General features: G+C 44.7%; 1 protein-coding gene across 2 annotated transcripts in view; it reads right to left on the reverse strand.

The window, feature by feature from the left end:
• Positions 1–20,564, reverse strand: part of TOP3A (DNA topoisomerase III alpha) — a 77,007-nt gene that overhangs the window by 23,923 nt on the left and 32,520 nt on the right. For both annotated transcript variants that reach the window (XM_058283357.2, XM_058283356.2), the window contains 9 exons: positions 18,276–18,351; positions 17,578–17,686; positions 16,028–16,171; positions 15,686–15,856; positions 10,411–10,511; positions 7,895–7,969; positions 2,806–2,888; positions 1,778–1,985; positions 103–288 (listed from right to left, as the gene is read on the reverse strand). In XM_058283357.2, the coding sequence (XP_058139340.1) occupies positions 103–288; positions 1,778–1,985; positions 2,806–2,888; positions 7,895–7,969; positions 10,411–10,511; positions 15,686–15,856; positions 16,028–16,171; positions 17,578–17,686; positions 18,276–18,351 (1,153 nt within the window). The remainder of the gene's footprint in view (positions 1–102; positions 289–1,777; positions 1,986–2,805; positions 2,889–7,894; positions 7,970–10,410; positions 10,512–15,685; positions 15,857–16,027; positions 16,172–17,577; positions 17,687–18,275; positions 18,352–20,564) is intronic.

A 20,564-nucleotide genomic window follows, 5' to 3' on the forward strand; every position in this document is an offset into this window, starting at 1 on the left:
AGACATACAGACGCACAGTCCTGCTCCATCAAACGACACTAGAGCGGGGCACCCACTCATCTTCCCTGCCCCTGACCTCTGGCTGCACCTATGAATTTGCACCTTATCACTCCAGTGATCATACGGATACACGTCCAGGTAGTTTCGGGCCAGAATCATGAGGCCGTGGGCCACAAAAAGTTCCTGAGCGATGCTGATCTCCACGGTCGTCTCCTGCCCCTGAGCATCCTGGGAGCAGCAAGCTAGGAAATGGCGAACAATAAACTCATACAGTCGCCGTTCATTTCCCTAAGAAGAGAAGAAAAGAGCCTGAAACTCCCGCCAGAACGTTACCTCTCAAGGACGACAGCATCACAGGTAGTTTAAGCCTAGTTTATGCCACCTGTCCACCACAGCTCTGAACAGAATAGGGCACACCACTCTTCACACCTCTGCACACCGTGGAACACCAGGCCAGTCTTCTGAATATTGGGCTTAGGCGGACAAGCTTTACAACTCTTACCACGTTAAGATAAGCAGGGAGTAATCTTCCCCTTAAGACTGCAAAGCGATACTTTTGATGTAAACCCATCTCAACAGAAAATATGACAAAAGCATAAGAAGTTAGCAAGGGACACAGAGTGACACCGCTCCTGCTGGCAGTCTGAAGCTCACTTCATGAACACACTCACGCCACGCAAACAATCAGGTAGAGATTTGTCAGGGTGATTTTCTATAAATCAAGCAATCAAGGATTCAGGGAGGATCACTCTATCAAAAGCCTTTAACATGTTCATACTGAAACCCAATAATTTTCCTTAGAGTTTATTCCAAGGAAATAATGAGACCTGAACAAATATTTATGTACAAAAATGTTAACTGAAGAACATCATGAGCAGAAAGCTGGAATCACCATCAACTTCCAATAACAGATTTGGAAAAAAAATCATGGTTTATCTATGTAATCATCAAAAATTACACTTTTTAAGAATATTCCAGCACCTGGGGAAACGCTCATGCTATAAAGTAGAAAAAAGTACTTTACAAAGCTATTTAAAATTCCAATTTTATTAGAAGAATATATATACGTGCATAGAAGAAAGGTGGCTCTTGGTATAGGCAATTTTTTTTTTCTTCCTCATAAAATCTTTTTGTATTTTCTAAATTGTTTAAAATGAATATATATTACTTTTATAATCAGAAAGAATGATATATGTTGTTAAAGGGAAAATAAAAAGACTAAAATTTACTTAGCTCAAAATTTACTTAGTTTTGAGAGAAGCCTGCAGACGTCAAGCCAGCCTAAGTGGCTCCTGCCCTCGTGGAGCCTAAACCCCACCTGGGGAAATAAGAGAATCGTAAAACCCCAGGAGAGCTGAAGGCTCCCACTCAGTGACCACAAGCATGTCAGAAGGGTGGGAGTAAAGTTTTGGAAGGATGGAGATGGCCCGAATCCTGGAAGGATGGACAGGGGTTTCGCAGTTCACAAGGGACTGAGCAGGCAATCCAGCTCTGCGGTGCTGAGGGCCTAGGCTGCGGCCCAGAAGAGGCGAAGCGCCTTGTGTTTGTGAGCAGGGATCAGCAGCAGGCAGAGGGTCTACTGTGGAGGGATCTTCATGAAAACCAGGCAGAAGATTATGAACAGAATTTTGACACTGACTTCTCTTTTCTGATATGGAAGAGGCATTTCAAAACCACTCATTTCTTAAAATAAGAATCCACAGTCAATTCAAACCTGTCTTGACCCCTGGTACCTCACTCTGGAGTCCCAGCAGGCAGCGTATTTAGGGACACGAACCTGCAAGTTGCTGGTGTACTTGGTGGGGTGAATGGGAGGGTGAGCCTGGTCAGACTTGTTCCCGTTGCGTGGGGTGGGGCCGCCCTGCGCTAGGATGCGCTGGGCGAAGGCCCCCCAGTGGGGATCTGGGGTCTGCTGCTCCACCAGCGCTGCCAGGTTGAGGTCTTTGGGGAACATGTTTGTTTCAGTTCGGGGATAGCTGATATACCTAAAACAGATGGAAACAAACAGAGACACTGCGAGGTTCTTTCATCGGTTTGTAAACAACTAAATTAGATAAAAGCATGTGGTAACTTGCAATCACCCTTCTATTGCCAACTCAACTGAAGGCAACCTCTGTCACCTACGCTAAGAAACATTCTGGGATGTGACCCCTGAATGTGGTGAAAAGCGGCAAGATTTTCTGCTAGGACACTCAAGGGAGCTGAAGGATGAAAGGAGCAGCATGATGCAGAAGAAGTGGCATGGGATATGGCAGTGTGGCTCTGCCAACGGCGGGGGTGGCGGTGTGGGCACACACCTCACTGGTCTCTCTTGGGTCAGTCTTGGCAGAACCATCCTATTCTACTAGCCCTGACAATGCAGCAATCATTGAAGGTACAGAAAAACCAATGCTGTGCAACAGAAATGTAATATGGACCCTGGATGTAATTTAAAACTTTCTAGTAGTTACTTTAAACAGTAAACAAGTGAAATTTACTGAAAAGTATGTAATCAATACAAGCATGATTAAGACAAGCTGTTCTTTTCTTCCTGCCAAGCCTGCTAGGTGTGTGCTCACACTCGCAGCACTCCCCGGCTCAGACGCACACAGGCCCAGGGCTTGGCAGTCACTGCGGTGCACTGGCAGTGCAGTTCCAGGACTTCAACCCTGGGGTATCCGTATCAGAAAAGAGAAGTCAATGTCAAATTATTCTATTTCAGGGCTTGGGTGATATCTAGACAATGTGTTTCCCCTTAAGCTCTCTTTCTAAAATATTTCATGATAAAGATGCACCAGACTCTACTCCCAAATCCAGAATATTTACCCTTGAGTGTAGAGCCTTTCGGCAATCTTCATGGTTTCTTTAGCATTTATTCTCAACTTGCGAGAAGCCAGCTTCTCCAGCTCCTGTCAAACGAGCCAAGAAGCTTATTAGGGTTCAGTGTGAGTGGCGAAGGGCACAAAGTAATGACACAGGTCATCCTTCAGCATGTGCCTGTCCTTGTCACTCCAGCTGCTGCTGGCAGACAGGGAGAAAGACAGCTGTCCTTGGTGGAACTATAAATAGTAGTGACTTGAAGACAAGTTAGGGGAAGAGAACCAACCCCAGACTGCGCGGCGCTGACCCACCCCCGGGGGCCTTCTGATTGGGTGGGGGAGATGCTCCCAGCAACTGGTCTGACCCTGTCACAGACTTTTCACAGGACCTACACCTGCTCTCTAATTTCAAAGCTTACTCTTAAAAATGATGTGGAATTACTTACCTGTACAAAAGTACCCACAAATTACAGGAGCCCAAGAACAGGCTCCACAAAATCCTCACTATTCTCTAGCTGGGAGGCCTTGAATCACAACATTTCTTTGGGCCTGTTCCCTCATCTGTAGAATTAAATAAGCTCTGTCTCCCAAACTTGCCTGGTGTTCAAAGTACAGCTTCCAGACTCCAACCCAGACTTGCTAAATCAGTCTCCAGGGAAGGGACTTGGGAAGTTCTTAACTCAGGGGAGTTTTAAGACCAGCAATATGGGGAAACTTAGATTATAGCAGTGGCTACCTGTAGTAGTTTGACATAATTGGTCAATTCCAAACAGAAATATTGGATTATGTACCAGGCATGAATCAGTTATGATTAGGGACTCACAGATAAAAGGCATGGCGAAGGACAGAGATGGGGATTTCTGATGTTAGAGTTTGATGCTGAAGACCCGGGAAGTCAGCAGTCAGAGGAAAGAGAAGCCAGCCCCAGGAAGGAAGGAACCTTGAAGCCAGAGTACAGCAAGCCCTAGGAACACAGGAACCCAGGAAGCCTGAACCCTTGCAGACATCGGCAGCCGTCTTGCCCCAAATAGATTTCGGTGAGGGAAGTAGCTTATGCTTTATGGCTTGGTATCTGTAAACTCCTACCCCAGATAAATTCCCTTTCTAATGCCCAGCAGATTTCTGCTACTTTGCATCAGCACCCCTTTGGCTGACTAATACACTCCCAAACCTGGCAGCATACCATTCCCAGGTCCACAGCTGACCCAGTACATCAGGATCTCCAGGATTGGAGCTCAGTAGCCAATCTCCCAGGAGAGTCCTTGGGGAGTCCTTGGGGAGTTCACAGACGACAGCGGCCCCAGGCTCCTCTCTAGATGCAGACTGCCCTTAGGGGTCCATTCCCCTCTCCACTGCCAGAGGCCTGCCGCCCAAGGAGCCCACAGCAAGCAGTGGCACAAGCACGATGGGCAACGGAGGAAAATTCTGACTCTGAACCTCAGGCAAAAATCCCTGAGTGCGAGGCTCCCCACTACAATACGAGAATAATGATGCCGACCCCTCAGGGCTGTTGCAAGGCTAATACAGGAAGTGACAGTGCTCAGCAGCTGGAAAGGCACTCTCCATCCTTGTTTCTCCATGGCTCTGTGTGCACCTCCCTAAGCCTGCAGCCTGCCTTGTGAACCCGTCCCAATCTCCATGCTCACGGCTGACTGTAACCACCACACACCCAGGCTCAGGAGCAGGCAGCCAAGCCTAATGACTCAAATCTGCATCAGGGGCCTATGACCTGGCCGTAGCAGTTGTGCGAAGCAGGCACCAGGGTTAGTTCTAAATCTGTCAGGGTGCTGGCAAGAGAGGGTCCGGTCAAGGAGCTTGTGGCTCAGAGGAGGATCTTTGAAGGACCTGCCACTGCCCTGAGCTTTAACCACAGCCCAAAGGAGCTCTGCACAGATGAGAGACAGTAGCTCACAAGCAGAGCACTAGGTAGAAAGGCTGGCAGGAGGGCTGCGCTCAATGGGCCCTGCAGAAAAACCTCTGCTGCTGTGCGATGGGTGGATGGACACACCAGGCTACTTAGACCTGATTCACCTCCCCTCATTCTGATGAGACCTGCTAGTCAACCTTATGACAATAAGATAACTTCTCAGGCTGACGAGCCCAGAGAGCCAGGCCTGGAATGGGTATTTCTGATCCCACTGAGTGGAATTTCTCATGGTAAATCAACAAAGCAGCTTCTGATTATGACTCGGCCTCCCATTAGCTTACCAGGGAGAGAGGGCATAGCATGCACTGGGAATTTCTCCTCCAGTGAATGAGCGGATGGCTCTGGCTTTAGGGAAGAGTCTTGTGAACTTGGGTATGTGAGCCCACCACGGAGAAATGGAACCGCTTCGGTGTGTGGATGAAAGACTTCTGGACCCGCCAGGCAAAGCCAGACCCCAGCCCAGTGGTTTGCAGACTCTGTGTGGAGAAGAATCACCTGGCAGGAGAGCAGACTCTTGGACCCTGACGACCAGCAATTGTGACAGATGGGCTGGGGTCCATGGTATGGGCAAAAGGCCAGAAATCTGCATTTTAAAAAAGCAGTCAGTGTAGAGAGGACTGTGGGAAGAAACATCAGGAATCAGTCCCTCTATCAAAACCATTACTGAACTGGCAGGAACGGTCTGAATCAACTATTAATATTTTGAAACTCTGGAATCTAGTAGAACACTGTGAAGAATTCAAGGAAGAGCTGGAGAGAGAGGCTGTTAAATTGCAGTAGATTCAGTGAATTTCACCCTCAGACCTTGGTGCAGTGGCTACCACTCCTCCCCCCTCCCAAGCACAAGGCAGGCAACAGGGGGACTCTAGCCTGGGTTCTTGGTGAGGTTTGCTAGACCTAAGCCCCCCAAATGGGTGTGTGTGGTCTGGTCGCTGATCACTGCTTCTAATCAGCTACTTCAAGTTTCTGAATATTGTGACTCATCCTACCACAGAGTGGGTCAATAGCTTAATAGTCGTAAAGCTTATTAGGGAAAGCAGTTGTAGCTCAACTGATAGAGCATCTGCCTACCATATGGAAGGTCCAGGGTTCAATACCCAGGGCCTCCTGGCCCGTGTGGTGAGCTGGCCCACGTGCAGTGCTGCTGTGCGCACGGAGTGCCGTGCCATGCAGGGACACCCCCGCATAGGGGAGCCCCATGTGCAAGGAGTGTGCCCCACAAGGAGGGCCGCTCCGTGCAAAAAAAGTGCAGCCCACCCAGGATTGGCGCTACATGCATGGAGAGCTGACGCAGCAAGATGACACAACAACAACAACAAAAAGTGACATAGTTTCTTGGTGTCGCATGACAAGAATGCAAGCAGGTACAGAAGCACACACAGAGAGCAGACAATGGGGGGAAGGGGAGAGAAATAAATAAATCTTAATAAATAAATAAATAAAGCTTATTAGGATTTTTAAGTTCAACGCTAAGACCGAAATTTTTCTGAATGAGAAAAACTTCCCTTAACCTCTATTACTGAATACTGGATAGGGTTGGAAATACCTTTTGCTGCAGATCAAAAAGGTTTCTTAATGAATTCAGCCTAAGCTTATGAGGCAAAACAGAGCTCATGCTAAAACATATACTGTGCTACAGTCATGTTTACTATAATTATTGCTATTTGAATCACAAGTAACACCGAGCTGCTTTATACACTTCCTGCACTGTCAAAAATTAAAAGAGGAAGTGAGACCTTCATGCCCACATACATTTGCAGTGGATATATCTTTTGAGTTCAAACTACAGTCCTTTGATGCAAGCACGAAGGCAATTTCCACATTTTAAACTCTGTGCAGCTGAGGGGCTTCCACCTAACTTTCGATTAGAAGTGATTAATATGCAATGCTTAAAGGCAACTATTGAGAGAAGACTCTAACAGAATTCCAGAAATGCTTTCTAAGCAATGAGTACACTCAATTAAAAGCATGCTGTGGCAGACTGATAATAGCATTTTGAAGCTCCTATCTGTGCAAAAGACATTTTCAAAGATGAAATACATAAATTTTTACAGATCAGCATTAACACATGAATATTTGCAATTGATTCTGATGACAGGAAACACCAACTTTAAACCTCAATTAAATATTATTCACCCCCCCAAAAATAGGAACTTCATAATTATCATGAGTAGGCAGTACAATTAATGTAGTACCAATTAGTACAAAAATAACTAGCACAAAAACGTGCTCAATTATTATATTTTGGATTTCATCAATAATAAATGTGTGAAAATTTGAAAAAAAAAGCAGTCTAATACCTGATTCTACATTTCTGAGAAAACACTTTGAGAGACACTCCTCTGAGCCCCAGTAAATTCCCCGGGATGCACACCATTCTCTGCGGCCTCCTGAGAGATAATCAGCTCTTCTGTCCCCCAGGTGACACTCCAACAGTGCTGGTGACTCTGTCGGTGCCTCACTCGTGAGGAATGAAAAACACACCTACTACATAAAACTCAAGCTCTAATTCGTTTACACACACACACACACACACACACACACACACACACACCCCACACACACACACACCGTGCCATGCCTGGGATAAAGGCCGCCCTCTCCCCAACCCCTCTGCACGTTTCTGAGCAGGCACATTCTGTATGTTGAGCCTCCGGAGTTGTTCCCTGCAAAATGGTGGCTGGGAAGAGGCTTCTCTAGTGTGATGTACCAAGACTTGAGTCCCACGGGAATGGTTCCTATAGCATTCACATAAAATGCTGTTTACGGAGATTATGTACTAATATACAAAAATGCTTTGGTGAAAAACACAAGCTACTGTGATTATAATGCTCTTAAAATTATACATATGGAAGAAAAAGGAAGATGCCAAAATTCTACCAGTAATTACATAAGGACAGTGAGGTTATAGGAGATTTGCCTTCCTCTCTTTGTTTTCCAAACCTCACACAAAGCAGTCACATTGCACTGTTAACTCAAAAAAAAAGAAAGAATTATGAGGCAAAGCAGGCCCATGTTTTGGGATTTCCGGTTTTCCCAACTGTTTTCCTGTGTGGCCAGGTAAGAGGTGCTGCTTCCTTCCGAAGGGCCACAAGTCCATTGAGTGTAACGTAATCTCAACAGGAAGCAAATGTTACTTAGTGGCTGAAACAGTCCATCCAGAACATACCACAGTGTCCAAAGCTTGGGGCCGCCACTTGCTCTTTGGCTTCGACTTGACCTCCACCACAGTTGCCATGGGGTCCTGGAAAGCCAGGAAGAGAAAAGACCTCATTACTCATTACTCAGTGGGTGTGCCATCTCCAAATTTCCTGAGGATGGCCCCTGCCTCCACTGCAGCCCACACTGGCTACCAGCTCACCACAGCCAAGAGTGTCCTGCGCTCATGTCGCTGTTAACTGACAGAGCAGAGGAGCCATCTCCTTGCTCAAAACAAGTTGCTGAAGGGCAGATTCAGAAGCCATAAGCTCCTTGAGAGCCTATGAAATACAACCTTCTATTCATCCCCTAAGTATAGTTTCCTACCTACATAGTATAGTGTCAATTTTTAAAAACTCAGGATAATATAGTTAGAAACAGAATAAATTAAACAAGCTAGAGAACGCTAATCTTAAAACTAACCTCACACTTTTAAGGGACTATAAGTGGACAGTTAAGTGATTTGCTGAGGATATTTGTACATTAAAATCCAAATTTCAGGAAACAGTTGTGGCTTAAGAATTTGAGCTCCCGTTTACCATATGGAGGACCCAGGTTCAATTCTGGGGACCTCCTGGTACAAAAAAAGAAAAGAGGTGTCCCAGACCTGCGCAGTGAGGTGCAGGCCCCAAGTAGCAAAGCACTGCACCAAAAAGACAGTGATGCAACCAGACAGAAAAAAAATTCCAAAATTCTCACTCTAAACAGACTGGGGGCTAACTCTTCCTTCCCTCTTCCCCCTCCCCATCCCCTGCAGTTTGCTGTCTGTGTCCATTCACTGTGTGATCTTCTGTATCTATTTTTCTTTTTGTCTTCTCTTCTCGCTTTTTTTTTTCTCCTCTAGGATTCACTGGGATTTGATCCTGGGGACCTCTGATGTGGAGAGAGGTTCCCTGTCAGCTGTGCCATGTCAGTTCCTGGTTCCTGCTGAGCTTCACCCTGACTCTTCCCTTTACCTCTCTTCTTGTTGCATCATCATCTTGCTGTGTGACTCACTTGCGCGAGCACTGGCTCACCACACAGGCACGCTTTCTCTTCTTCTTTTTCACCAGGGGGCCCTAGGGATCGAAGCTGGGTCCTCCTATATGGTAGGTGGAAACCCTATCACGTGAGCCACATCCACTTCCCCTGTTCTTTACAAAAAGCTCAAAGTGTACCACCTGCTCTGTTTTCCTGTACATAACCTGGTAAAGTAGAAAAGAGCAGATGTTTTTGATTGAACAGAGAAATATGCTGTGTCACAAATACTCCAGGTGGTTGTATGACTATTCCAGGGCCAAAGGGTGACTCAGTAGACAAACGTGGTGGCTCCTGGAAGGCAGTGCAGCCTGTGGACCATGCTGTAGACTGGGAGTCACATCCAGTGGCAGCAAATCTATACTCTGCCACTTCCTAGCCCAAGTTACTTAACTCTCTAGTTTCCACAGCTATAAGACAGGAATGCTATCACCACCCACACAGGCACGTGAAGATAAGGTAAAAGACTGTGGTACCATCAAGTGGGGCCAGCACAGAGGGTGCTCATAACCATCACTCCCCCTCACCAGGGCAACAGCGAGTCAGTGGGGGACTGGACAAGAAGCACACCACAAATGATTGCACCCAGAGACCTCTGGTCTACACGGCGGTGCTGCTCCATGGGATCCCTGAGCGAAAGCAGGCAGTTATGTGCTAGCCGATCAGAAGGAGCACCATCAAGTGGACAGTGCCAGTGTGAAGGCACATGTGCCACCCCCTCTATTTAGTGGGCTGTGGCCACAGACCCTCCCCGAGGTGCCTCCTCCTCAGCATTCATGCCTCTGCCCAAATGCCACCCCCTTCCACAGTCACTGCCTCCAAGCAGCCCCCCAATTCAACTTGACCCGGGCCACTCTCCTTCCTCTGCCCTGCTTAACGTTCTTCATGGCATGTTTCATTTTATGAAATTAGCTTGTTAATTTGGTGCCTGACTATCCTGTTTCTCCAACGAGAAAGACAGCTCCACAAGGGCAGGGACCTGCTCATCTACCTTGTTCACTGCGGAGTCCCCAGCACACAGGAGGGATGCAATAAAAAGCTATAAATGTGACAGTCACCTCTGTACATTTCCTCATCTGACCAAGGGAAGAGGGAATGGAAGTAGATACTGTCCAAACTCCCTTTCCGCACAGGCGTCTAGGAACGCTGACCCTCAGCAATCTCTGGTGACAGAACACTGCTTCAGGAAGGGCTTTCAGCTCAACAATTCTGAACATTTCTTATTTTATCTGAAAGTTCTTCAGTGCATGGAGACAGCAGCAGATCTTTCCTTTCCACCTTTTTTTAGGCCTGTTTTCATGTCTTACTGGTTGCCAAAAATTGATGCCCTAAAATGCAAACTTAAAGAATGCTGAAAAAGCTCAGTGGGAAAACAGGATGGGACCATCTCTACAAAAAGAGAGGGAGTAGCTTAGGAAACGTGTAGAAAGGTATCTCCTAGATCATTAAGATTAAAAAAATTTTTCTTACCTCCATACACATCTGATACAGAACAAGACAAGCTGTGTGGTTAAAGAGACGATGCCTTTTCCAGTTGAATTCTACGATGCCATCTCTGTGCTCGTGAGTTACTATATTGGGCAAAGACAGACAGGAAAGAGGTGACTCAGAAATTATATATGACAGAGAAAGATATAACAGTGAAAGTCTAAGGACTATGATATTCCAAAGTTTCCTGACACTTAAGGAAACTCACATGGATTCTGAATATAATAGAGAGTAGGGTGAAGGACAGCAAGATAAAAACAAACAAAAAAAACATGTCAAAAATCTAACTCTTGCTATTACTGCTCCATTGTCCCCTCTGTTCCCCTTAGGTTCCATACCACACACAGCGTCCCAGTCTTACCAATTATTAATTTCAAAAATAATTTTAAACAAATTTATTGACTATTACTCATGCATGAACATACATAAACAATAAGTGTATAGTACTAGTAGTGAACATACAAAACAAACACATAATATCACACAAGGCTCTCATACCTCACCCTACCACCAATACCTTGATTGTTGTGAAACATTTTTAACTAATGATGAAAGAACACGCTCAAAATATTACTACTAACCAAAGTATCTTACATTTGGTGTATTTTTCTCCCAATCCACCCTGTTATTATTATTTTTATATCATTTATACATGAATAGACATAAATATTAAGTGTATAGTAAAAGTTGTGAACTTATAAAGCAAACATGCATAACATCATACAGGGTCCCATACATCAGTCCTCAACCAACACCTTGTATTGTTGTGAAACATTTGTTACAAATTATGAAAAAATATCATCAAAATCTTACTACTAACTATACCTTACCTTTGGTCTATTTTTCCCCCAACCTACTTTTGTTATTTTTTAAAACATATTTTTATTATTGATGTTGTGAACTTACAAAACAATCATGCATAAGCGTAGAATTCCCATATAACACCCCTCCATCAACACACCACCCCAAGGTGGAACATTTGATACAGATTATGAGATAATATCTTCACACTGTTACCACTAACCATGATCTATAGCCAATACTGGCGCACTATTCCACACTGCCCTATTATCAGCACAGTTCACCTTTGCATTGATGCAAGAATATTACAGTATTGCTGTTGACCACAGTCAGTAGGTCATTCCAGCTGTATTTTTCCCATGCTTCTCCATATTCTCATCACCCTGCAATAGTGAAGTATATCTGCTCTAGATTACAAGGGACACTCTTGCAACTGTACCATGAACCATAATTCTCACCCACTTCTGCGTTACTTAGTCCCTAGATTTTTCTCTAGCTTTCTTTCAATTGACATTTCCATCCCTAGTCACCCTTTCCAGCTACATTCCCATTTATAAACCAGCTGTAACCCACTGTAATATGTTATCATCAACTCTATACATTTCCACACTTTTACAGTCATTTAATTAAAACTTCCACATACATTAAGCATCAATAATCCATCTCAGTCCTCCTCCTATCGCCTTTAAGAATCCACCACCTACCACCAGGTCTTGAAGATGTTTTCCTACATTTTCTTCTAGAAGCTTTATGTTTCTTACTTTTATATTTAGGTTTTAGATCCATTTTGAGTTAATTTTTGTATAAGGTGTGAGATAGGGGTCCTGTTTCTTTCTTTTGGCTATGGACGACCCGTTCTCCCAACACCATTTGTTGAATGGACTATTTTGCCCGAGCTGGGTGGATTTGATAGGCTTGTCAGAAATCACTTGACCATAGGTGTGAGGGTCTGTTTCTGAACCATCGATTTCGTTCCACTGGTCTACATGTCTGTCTTTATGCCAGTACCATACTGTTTTTACCACTGTAGCTAGGTAATATTTAATGTCTGAAAGTGTGAGTTCTCCAACTTCATATTTCCTTTTTAAGTTATTTCTGGCTATTTAGGACCCCTTACCCTTCCAAATAAATTTGATAATTGTGTTTTCCATTTGTTTAAAAAATGCTGGTGAAAATTTTATCAGGATTGCATTGAATCTGTATATCAATTTGGGTTAAATTGACATCTTAATGATATTTAGTTTCCAATCCATAAGCATGGAATGCTCTTGCAATTATTTAGTTCTTTCTTTGATTTCTTTTAACAATGCTTTACAGTTTTCTAAATACAAGTGCTTTACATTGGTTAAATTGACTCCAAAATATTTGATTCTTTTAGTTGCTATTTTAAACAGAATTTTTCTTCCTGACTTCCTCCTCAGACTGCGCATGAGTAGTGTCTTTTAAAGTCTATTTCAGGAGGTGGATTTGGCTCAATGGATAGAGTGTCTGCCTACCACATGGGAGGTCCAAGGTTCAAATCCAAGGCCTCCTGATCTGTGTGATGAGCTGCTCCATGCGCAGTGCGGATGCGCACAAGGAGTGCCGTGCCATGCAGCGGTGTCCCCCATGTAGGAGAGCCCCACACGCAAGGAGTGCGCCCCATAAGGAGAGCCACCTAGTGCGAAAAAAGTGCAGCCTGCCCAGGAGTGGCGCCACACACATGAAGAACTGACGCAGAAAGATAATGCAACAAAAAGAGACACAGACTCCTGGTGCCACTGACAAGAATGCAAGGGGACACACAAGAACACACAGTGAATGGACACAGAGAACAGACAATTGGAGGTGGGGTGGCAAAGGGGAGAGAAATAAATAAAAAATAAATAAACCTTTAAAAAAAAGTCTATTTCATCTGACATAAGTCTAGCTACTCTGGCTTTTTTTTTTTTTTTTTTTTTAATTACTGCATGCATGGAGTATCTTTTTCCAGCCTTTCACTTTTAATCTACTGGTGTCCTTGGGTCTAAGGGGAGTCTCTTGTAGACAGCATACAGATGGCTCATATTTTCTTAGTTATTCTGCCATTCTATGTCTTTTGATTGGGGAGTTTAATCCATTAACATTTAATGTTATTACTGTAAAGGCAGTTCTTATTTCACCCATTTTGACCTTTGGGTTTTATCTGTCATATTTTTTTTCACCACTCTTTTGACACTTTTAGTTACTTTTACTAATATATTCTTCATTTCTAGACTCTCTTCCAAGCCTCTCTCTCCTGTCTTTTCAGACTGTAGAACACCCTTTAGTGCAAGGCTACTCTCTTTGTTATACACTCTCTCAGTTTTTGTATGTCTGTGAATATTCTAAATCCACCCTCATTTTTCAAAGACAATCTTGCTGGATATAAGATTCTTGGTTGGAAGTTTCTCTTTTGTAGTATCTTAAATATATCATACCAGTGTCTTCTTGCTTCCATGGTTTCTGATGAGAAATCGCCACTTACTCTTATTAGGTATCCCTTATATGTTATGCATTACTTTTCTCTTGCTGCTCTCAGAATTCTCTGTCTTTGGCATTTGACTTTCTGATTCGTATGCATGTTGGAGTTGGTCTATTTGGATTTATTTGGATGGGAGTATGTTGTGCTTCTTGGACACAGAAATCTGTCCTTCAACAGGGTTAGGAAATCTTCAAATATTCCTTCTGCCCTTTTTCCTTCTCTTCTGGGACACCTATGACATGTATTTTTGCACATCTCTTGCAGTCGTTTAGTTCCCTGAGACCCTGGTTCATTTTTTTCCATTCTTTTCTTCATCTGTTCTTTCATGTGTTCACTTTTGGAGGCCATTTCTTCGAGTTCACCAGTTCTTCTGTCCGCCTCCTCCAATCTGCTGTTATATGATTCCAGCATATTTTTAATTTCATTTATTGCACTCTTCATTCCCGTACGATCTACTTTTCTACGTATGCTTTCAAATTCTCCTTTATGCAAATCCAATCCTTTCTTAATATCCTTAATCTCTTTAGACATTTCATTGAATTTATTAAGGAGCTTTGCTTGAACATGTATGATTAGCTGTCTCAACTCCTTTATGTCACCTGGAAGCTTATCTTTTTTCTTTAACTGGGCCATATCTTCCTCTTTCTGGTATGGATTGTAATTTTTTGTTGGTGTCTTGGCATCTGGTTTACTAGATGTATTTATTCTGCACGCAGTTTCTCTTTTTAGTGTAGGGCTTTCTTGCCCTTTCTCCCTTGCAGGTTCTGTGTAGGAGTTGAGGATGTATTTCGTGCTATAAACTGTGGAGGCTTAAACTACCTGTATTGCCCCAGGGACTGATGAAGCTTCTGCCACCTTTCCCATTTGCCAGGGGTAGGGACAGAGCCACATCCATGTGTAATAATCCAAGTCATGCAGGTATAGACTGTAGTTGCCTAGAGAGACTGATGAATCTTCACGCACCTTCTCCTGCCTGGGCAGGGATGGATCTGCAGGAGTGGGCCACAATCTATGTCATGCAAGTCCAAAATGACCACAGTCGCCCCAGCAGACTTTGGACTATTTAGTCCGTACCAGCTGAATGTACCTGCATTTACCCAGAGAGGCTGCTGCAGGGCCCACCAGCTTCCTCCCGGCTAGAAATGGGGCTGAAGCCTAGGCTAGGGCTATAGTCCAATCTGGGTGAAAGAAGCCAGTCCCTACTGTCACTGTGATTTTCAATCAGTCTTGCTTCCCCCCATGCTGGAGGCGGAGTCAAAATGGTAGGCACCGGCCTTTTTCTGACATACACAGGTTCAAACTTTAGCTCTTCTTAGTCTTATACTTTACGCAGTCAAATTTACTAATCAGTAGCTGAAGTCGGTGGCCAACCATCTCTTCCTCCTGTTTCTGGGAAACAGAGTTTCTAACTCTTGCCACAGAATACCTCCTAAAGGGGCTGCATTGCCAGAGTAGGATGATCACTGGCCTCTGTGGCCTAAGAGCTGCAATCCGATCTGGATGGAATGAAGCCTGTCCGGACCAGCACTTTGATTTTCACTCACAGCCCTGTTTCCCCTCATGGTGACTACTGACCTTTTTCTGAGTTGGACAGGTTCAAACTTTAGCTGTTTTTAGGATTATACTTAGCCGAATTTACTCATCAGTAACTGAAGTTGGTGCCCAACCATCTCTTCCTTCTCTGTTTTTGGGAAGTGGAGCTTCCAATTCCAGTCACGGAACAGCTCCCAAGACGGCCTGTGCTCCAGTGAAATATGGGCTCCATGGTGTGGTATGTTCTACTCACAATCTTCTCTGCAGATGGGCAGCCTCCTCTTTCCATTCTTTCAAGGATGTTGCGGGATGCTCTTCTGGTGTGCTGGAGCCCCTGAACACGTGCTTTAGCTCGCTCTGGGTGCTTCCTAACTGCCCTGTAGCACGAGCTGACTCTAGAAGCACGTCACTCTGCTGCCATCTTGCTGGCTGTCTCCTTACCTTTAATTCTGTGGAAGGTTTCTGGCACGAAAGCCTGAATGGCTTTGAATCTCTCCACCACAAACCCCAGTGTGGGGAACTGGCAGCTGCCGTAACTGATCAGCTGCTCTGCCAGCACCTCAGGAAAAATCTTCTGAAGCCTCAGGGTCTGAAACCTGGTAAAGGCAGCACCTGGAAGGAAAGGTTAGCAAGAAGAAAAATAATGAGAAGATGACAGATGGGGTCAAAGGGAGATGCGCACATTTACTCATAAGCCCTCTTTTTAGCTCCAAAGTAAATGCGCCGTGGGCCGTGCGGGCACCAGGAAGCCTGCTCCCCGGTGGGCCTTCCCCCACTACTCACCAATCCTCAGGTCTAGTTCCTGCCGCACGTCCACAGCGTCGCTAACGCGCTGATCAGGATCGGTCAGGTTCTCACATGCCACCGTCACGGCACGGGGTGTGATCTCTGAGAAACGGGCTCTCAACACTTGCAGACTGGGCTTCACTGCAGAGCAGAGAGAGTCACTGAGCTCAGGATGAGACCTCACTACCTCTCACAAGAAAAGGGGAAGGGGCTCGCTTTCCTTACACTACCTTGAATTAAAAATAAACCAGTTCAAGAACGTGTGAGGAGTTCGAGTCTACTGATAAGGTTAAATCAGGGATTTATAATGTCTGAGAGGGAACTGAATGTGGTTAGAAGTAATAGTGGAATGACTTTTAACTATTAGATAAATATTAGCGAAAATTCTAGGAGCTTTTTGAGACTTGCATCTCATTTGTGGAAAATGGGGAAAAGAAAGTTTGTCAATCAAGGGGCCCTTGACAATTTTCATGTCCTTTCATGAAAAAAATCTAGGACGTATACACTGCCCTTGACAATTAACTTATTTAAACTCCTAGGAGTCATTACGGTGTTTAAAGCAAAAACACGTAAGAAAAACAGCACATATACCCCGCTGAGCTCCAGAATTGTCTAAGCATCACGTCCTCTAAGTTACCTGCAACCATTATCCCTGTGAGACATTTACTGCAACAAGTATTTCTTTCTTTTTTGGAGGTACCAGGGCCAGGAGGGATTGAACCCTGGACCTCATCTGTGGGAAGCCGGCTTTCAACCACTGAGCCACACTGACTCCCCTGAGTTGGTTTTTTCAGTTTTTTTCATTTGTTTGTTTTTAAGAGGCACCAGGGACCAAACCCAGGACCTCCCATGGGAGAAACAGGCGCTCATCTTCTTGAGCCACACCCACTCCCATAGGCAAGTTTTTTTTTTTTTAAGGAGGTATCAGGGATTGAAGCCAGAACCTTGTATGTGTAAGGCAGGCACTGAGCCACTGAGTCACATTTGCTCTGCAACAAGCCTTTTTTTTTTTTTTTTTTAAATTCTTAATATTCAGGCATTGTACAAACAATATGGGAGACACAAAAACAAACAGAACATTTTGGAATGACTCTTTATACATTCCATGTATTGTGTGTCTGTGTGTGTATTCTTTTGTATATATTCAAGGTATAACTTTTAAAAAGAGGACAAAAGTTCCTGTTCTCAAGGAGTTGGTAATATACTTGGACCTAACAAGCAATAAACCACAGGTCAAATGCTTTATACCTGCTTCCACTGAAGCCCGAGGAAGCATGTCAGGCTGGCCTAACTTGACAGATGGGAAGTCAAGGCTCACAGGGTTCAGTGACTTGCTCCAGGACACACAGCTGGCGAGCGGCGGAGCTGGCAAAACCCCGGCTCTCCTTATTCCACAGTCCACATCTCTCCACCTGGAGACTCGTAGTTTGAGTCAGAGGAGGGGTGTGTGTGGAGGAGCTCAGCAATGGCCCACCTGTACATCCATACAGGAAACTCATCTACTTGTGTGGCCCCAAAGTGAAAATCTCAGGAGCTGCATCACCTACCAGCCTTGCATACGTGGATGATCTCAAACCCGATATTTTCACCTTCCCGGTCACAGTCTGTCCAGATCACCAGAGCCTGGCATTGCCGTGTTTCTCGTTCCAGAGTTTTCTGAAATTCAGAGTGAGGAGGGAGCAGTGAAAGCAGAATCTACAGAACAATTACTTGATACCTCTGTGCTAAAGAGACCTGACTGAACACTGTAACAATGTATATGGAACACACCAACCTGGTAAGAAAAAATATCAGAGAAAACTGTTCTTGCCAGCTATCACGATGGTGAGGGCACCAATGCACTCCCTCCAGTTTAGAATCACAGACCCAGAAGTCAGCTTTTAGAGGAGTTACACAACTTTGCCAGGATGATTAAGCCTAAAACTCATTTCTACCACACACTTTAAGCTCTCCTGGTTCTGATTAGAAAAAATAATTAACACCCAACTAAATTTCACCCCACAAAAGTTCCCCAGTTAGCAGTGAACTAGAGTGCTCTGAAAGCTGGAGAATTGTACAATTTATTGTCAAGCAACCAACTGCACTTTGTAGTCTCTTCACTTTACCTAGGTGTAGGCCAGAAGAACTAACAATGCAAAGATACTTTTTCCTAGCTTTAATTAAATAACTACTAGTTCTAAAATCACTCATTCAACGATTTTGTGGTTGTTCCTACTCTAGTGCCATATCTTCCAAAAGGTTCTACCTTGATGTCTACAAAGTTCTCTGGGCAGTACTTTTCAATTTCTGCTTCAAAGAGGACAAGGGGATTGCAGCTTTGCCTAGAAAAGAAATGAAAACACAAGGAGTTACATGGTTTAAGGAAGAAAAAGAACACCTACTCCAGTCCCTGATGGAGAGTATGCCATTCTAATGACTGCCCCATTGGGCTCATAGACAAAGGCCCAGGGGGAAATTCCAGAGGATTGAAAGTAAACCTTTTTGGGAAACAGATGTGGCTCAACTGACAGAGCATCTGCCTACCATATGGGAGGTCCAGGGTTCAAACCCAGGGACTCTTGGCCCATGTGAAAGCTGGACCACACACAGTGCTACCGTGTGCAAGGAGTGCCATGCCACGCAAGGGTGTCCCCCATGTAAGGGAGCCCCATGTGCAAGGAGTGCACTCCTCATTGAGTCACCCCACACAAGAAAAGCTCAGCCTGTCCAGGAGTGGTGCTGCACACACGGAGAGCTGACACAGCAAGATGACGTAACAAAAAGAGACAGAGATTCCTGGTGCTGCTGAGAATGCAAGGGGACACAGAAGCACACACAGTGAATGGACACAGAGGGCAGACAATGGCGGGGGGGGGGAGGGTAGCGGGGGTGTGAGGCAAGGGGAAAGAAATAATAAAATAAAAATCTTAAAAAAATAGTAAAATCAGAGATTAAAAAAAATAAAGTATCCCAAAAAAAACTTTTAAAAAAAGTAAACCTCTGACCCTCTACGTAACGCACTGTCCACATCCCCACAAGGAGGAAGAGGAGCCCCTGAGAAGTTCTGGACTCTGTTCACGCACATCTGCCAGGAGAGAAGTCTATGTTGCTGAGCCTGTGAATAACCTCCATTCCTACCTCCGTGGCCACTTCGTTCTTGAGCCCATTGGGAAATGACAGCAGTGGCTGGGGAAAGAGGCTGAATGCTAGCCACAGCGTGGGCCACCTTATCCACTTGATTATTAAAATTTTTCTCCACTGAAGTTACCTTTTGATGAGCATTCACATGGGACTCAAATATTTTCATGTTTTTTGCCCACTCAGGAAGGTCTATTCACATACCTCTTCCCCAGACCTCTTTGTCACCAATTTTCCAATCAAGTGCTTCCCTAGTTCCTGACCATCCAGCCAAACCATGGCAAGAGCCCGTGAATCAGTGCACAAATGCACCTCTGGCCATTTCTTCTTCAAGCAAAATGAACAACCAGGCGCACTGCTTGAAGTTCTGCCCACTGGGGGGACCTGCTGTTACCACCGTCCTTCAGGGATGTCCCAGGAAAGGGCTGCAGTGCTGTAGCTGTCCACTTTCGGGTGGGACCTGCATATCATGCAGAGCCATCTATAAACCAGGCCCAAGTCTTCTCATCCTCAGTCAAATGATTGTAAGGGACTCCCCAAGAGGCCAAAGCTGGGAAAGAGAAGGTAACATGGCAGGGGCGGTGACCATGGGCATTTGGGCCACTTCCTCATGTCACTTACTCGTGCCTTCAGGGCCCGCTCAAGCCCTATCTTGTACAAAACACTTCCACTTTATTATGGAGCGCTGCTGTGCAGGCCCAACTTTATGGTTTGGTGGGTCAGACAATACCCAGCTCATGATAAGCGACTCGGGTCTCATGATAACATGATGGCCCATGGTTAAGCATTCAGTCTCTACTAAGGCCAAGTAGTAGGCCAAAAGCTGTTTCTCAAAAGGAGAGTAGCTATTTACACAGGATGGCAGGGCTCTGCTCCAAAATCCTAAGGATCTGTGTTGTGAATAAAAACAATCCAACAACTGCATGAAAAAGGTCTGGCTATTTTGGGGGAATAGTTAAAAGTGGTTGCTTACCTCCTGAAAATGTGGTTAAAATTCACAATGAAACAGTTAATCCTAGGTTGTCTTAGTATTAATACCTACACAGTAAGATCAACATGGATGGCGATTTGATACTATTTATGAATTCCAAAAAGATACAGATTATGTTTATAAACTGGTCTGTTTCTCTGGGCATGATACCCTTTGACTGCATTAGATTCAGCGAAGATATCTGATTAAATTACATGCTGAGAACAGGGCTTTGATTTGACCATGTCATTAGAGTGTGACTCTACAATGAGTCCCAGCTCTCTCAGGCTGATAAAACAGATTTCCACATGAAAGCAGACACACAGAGACGAACACAGAGGAAGAGATACAGTTCATTAGACACGCAGATGCCCCAGGAAGAGAGATGAGCCTGACAGTCTACAGCTGACCTTGTGAAGAGTACAGAGCAGTTGAGCCCAGAAAGAA

The sequence above is a fragment of the Dasypus novemcinctus genome, chromosome 21 (genome assembly GCF_030445035.2).
Source record: "Dasypus novemcinctus isolate mDasNov1 chromosome 21, mDasNov1.1.hap2, whole genome shotgun sequence".
Lineage (NCBI taxonomy): Eukaryota > Metazoa > Chordata > Mammalia > Cingulata > Dasypodidae > Dasypus > Dasypus novemcinctus.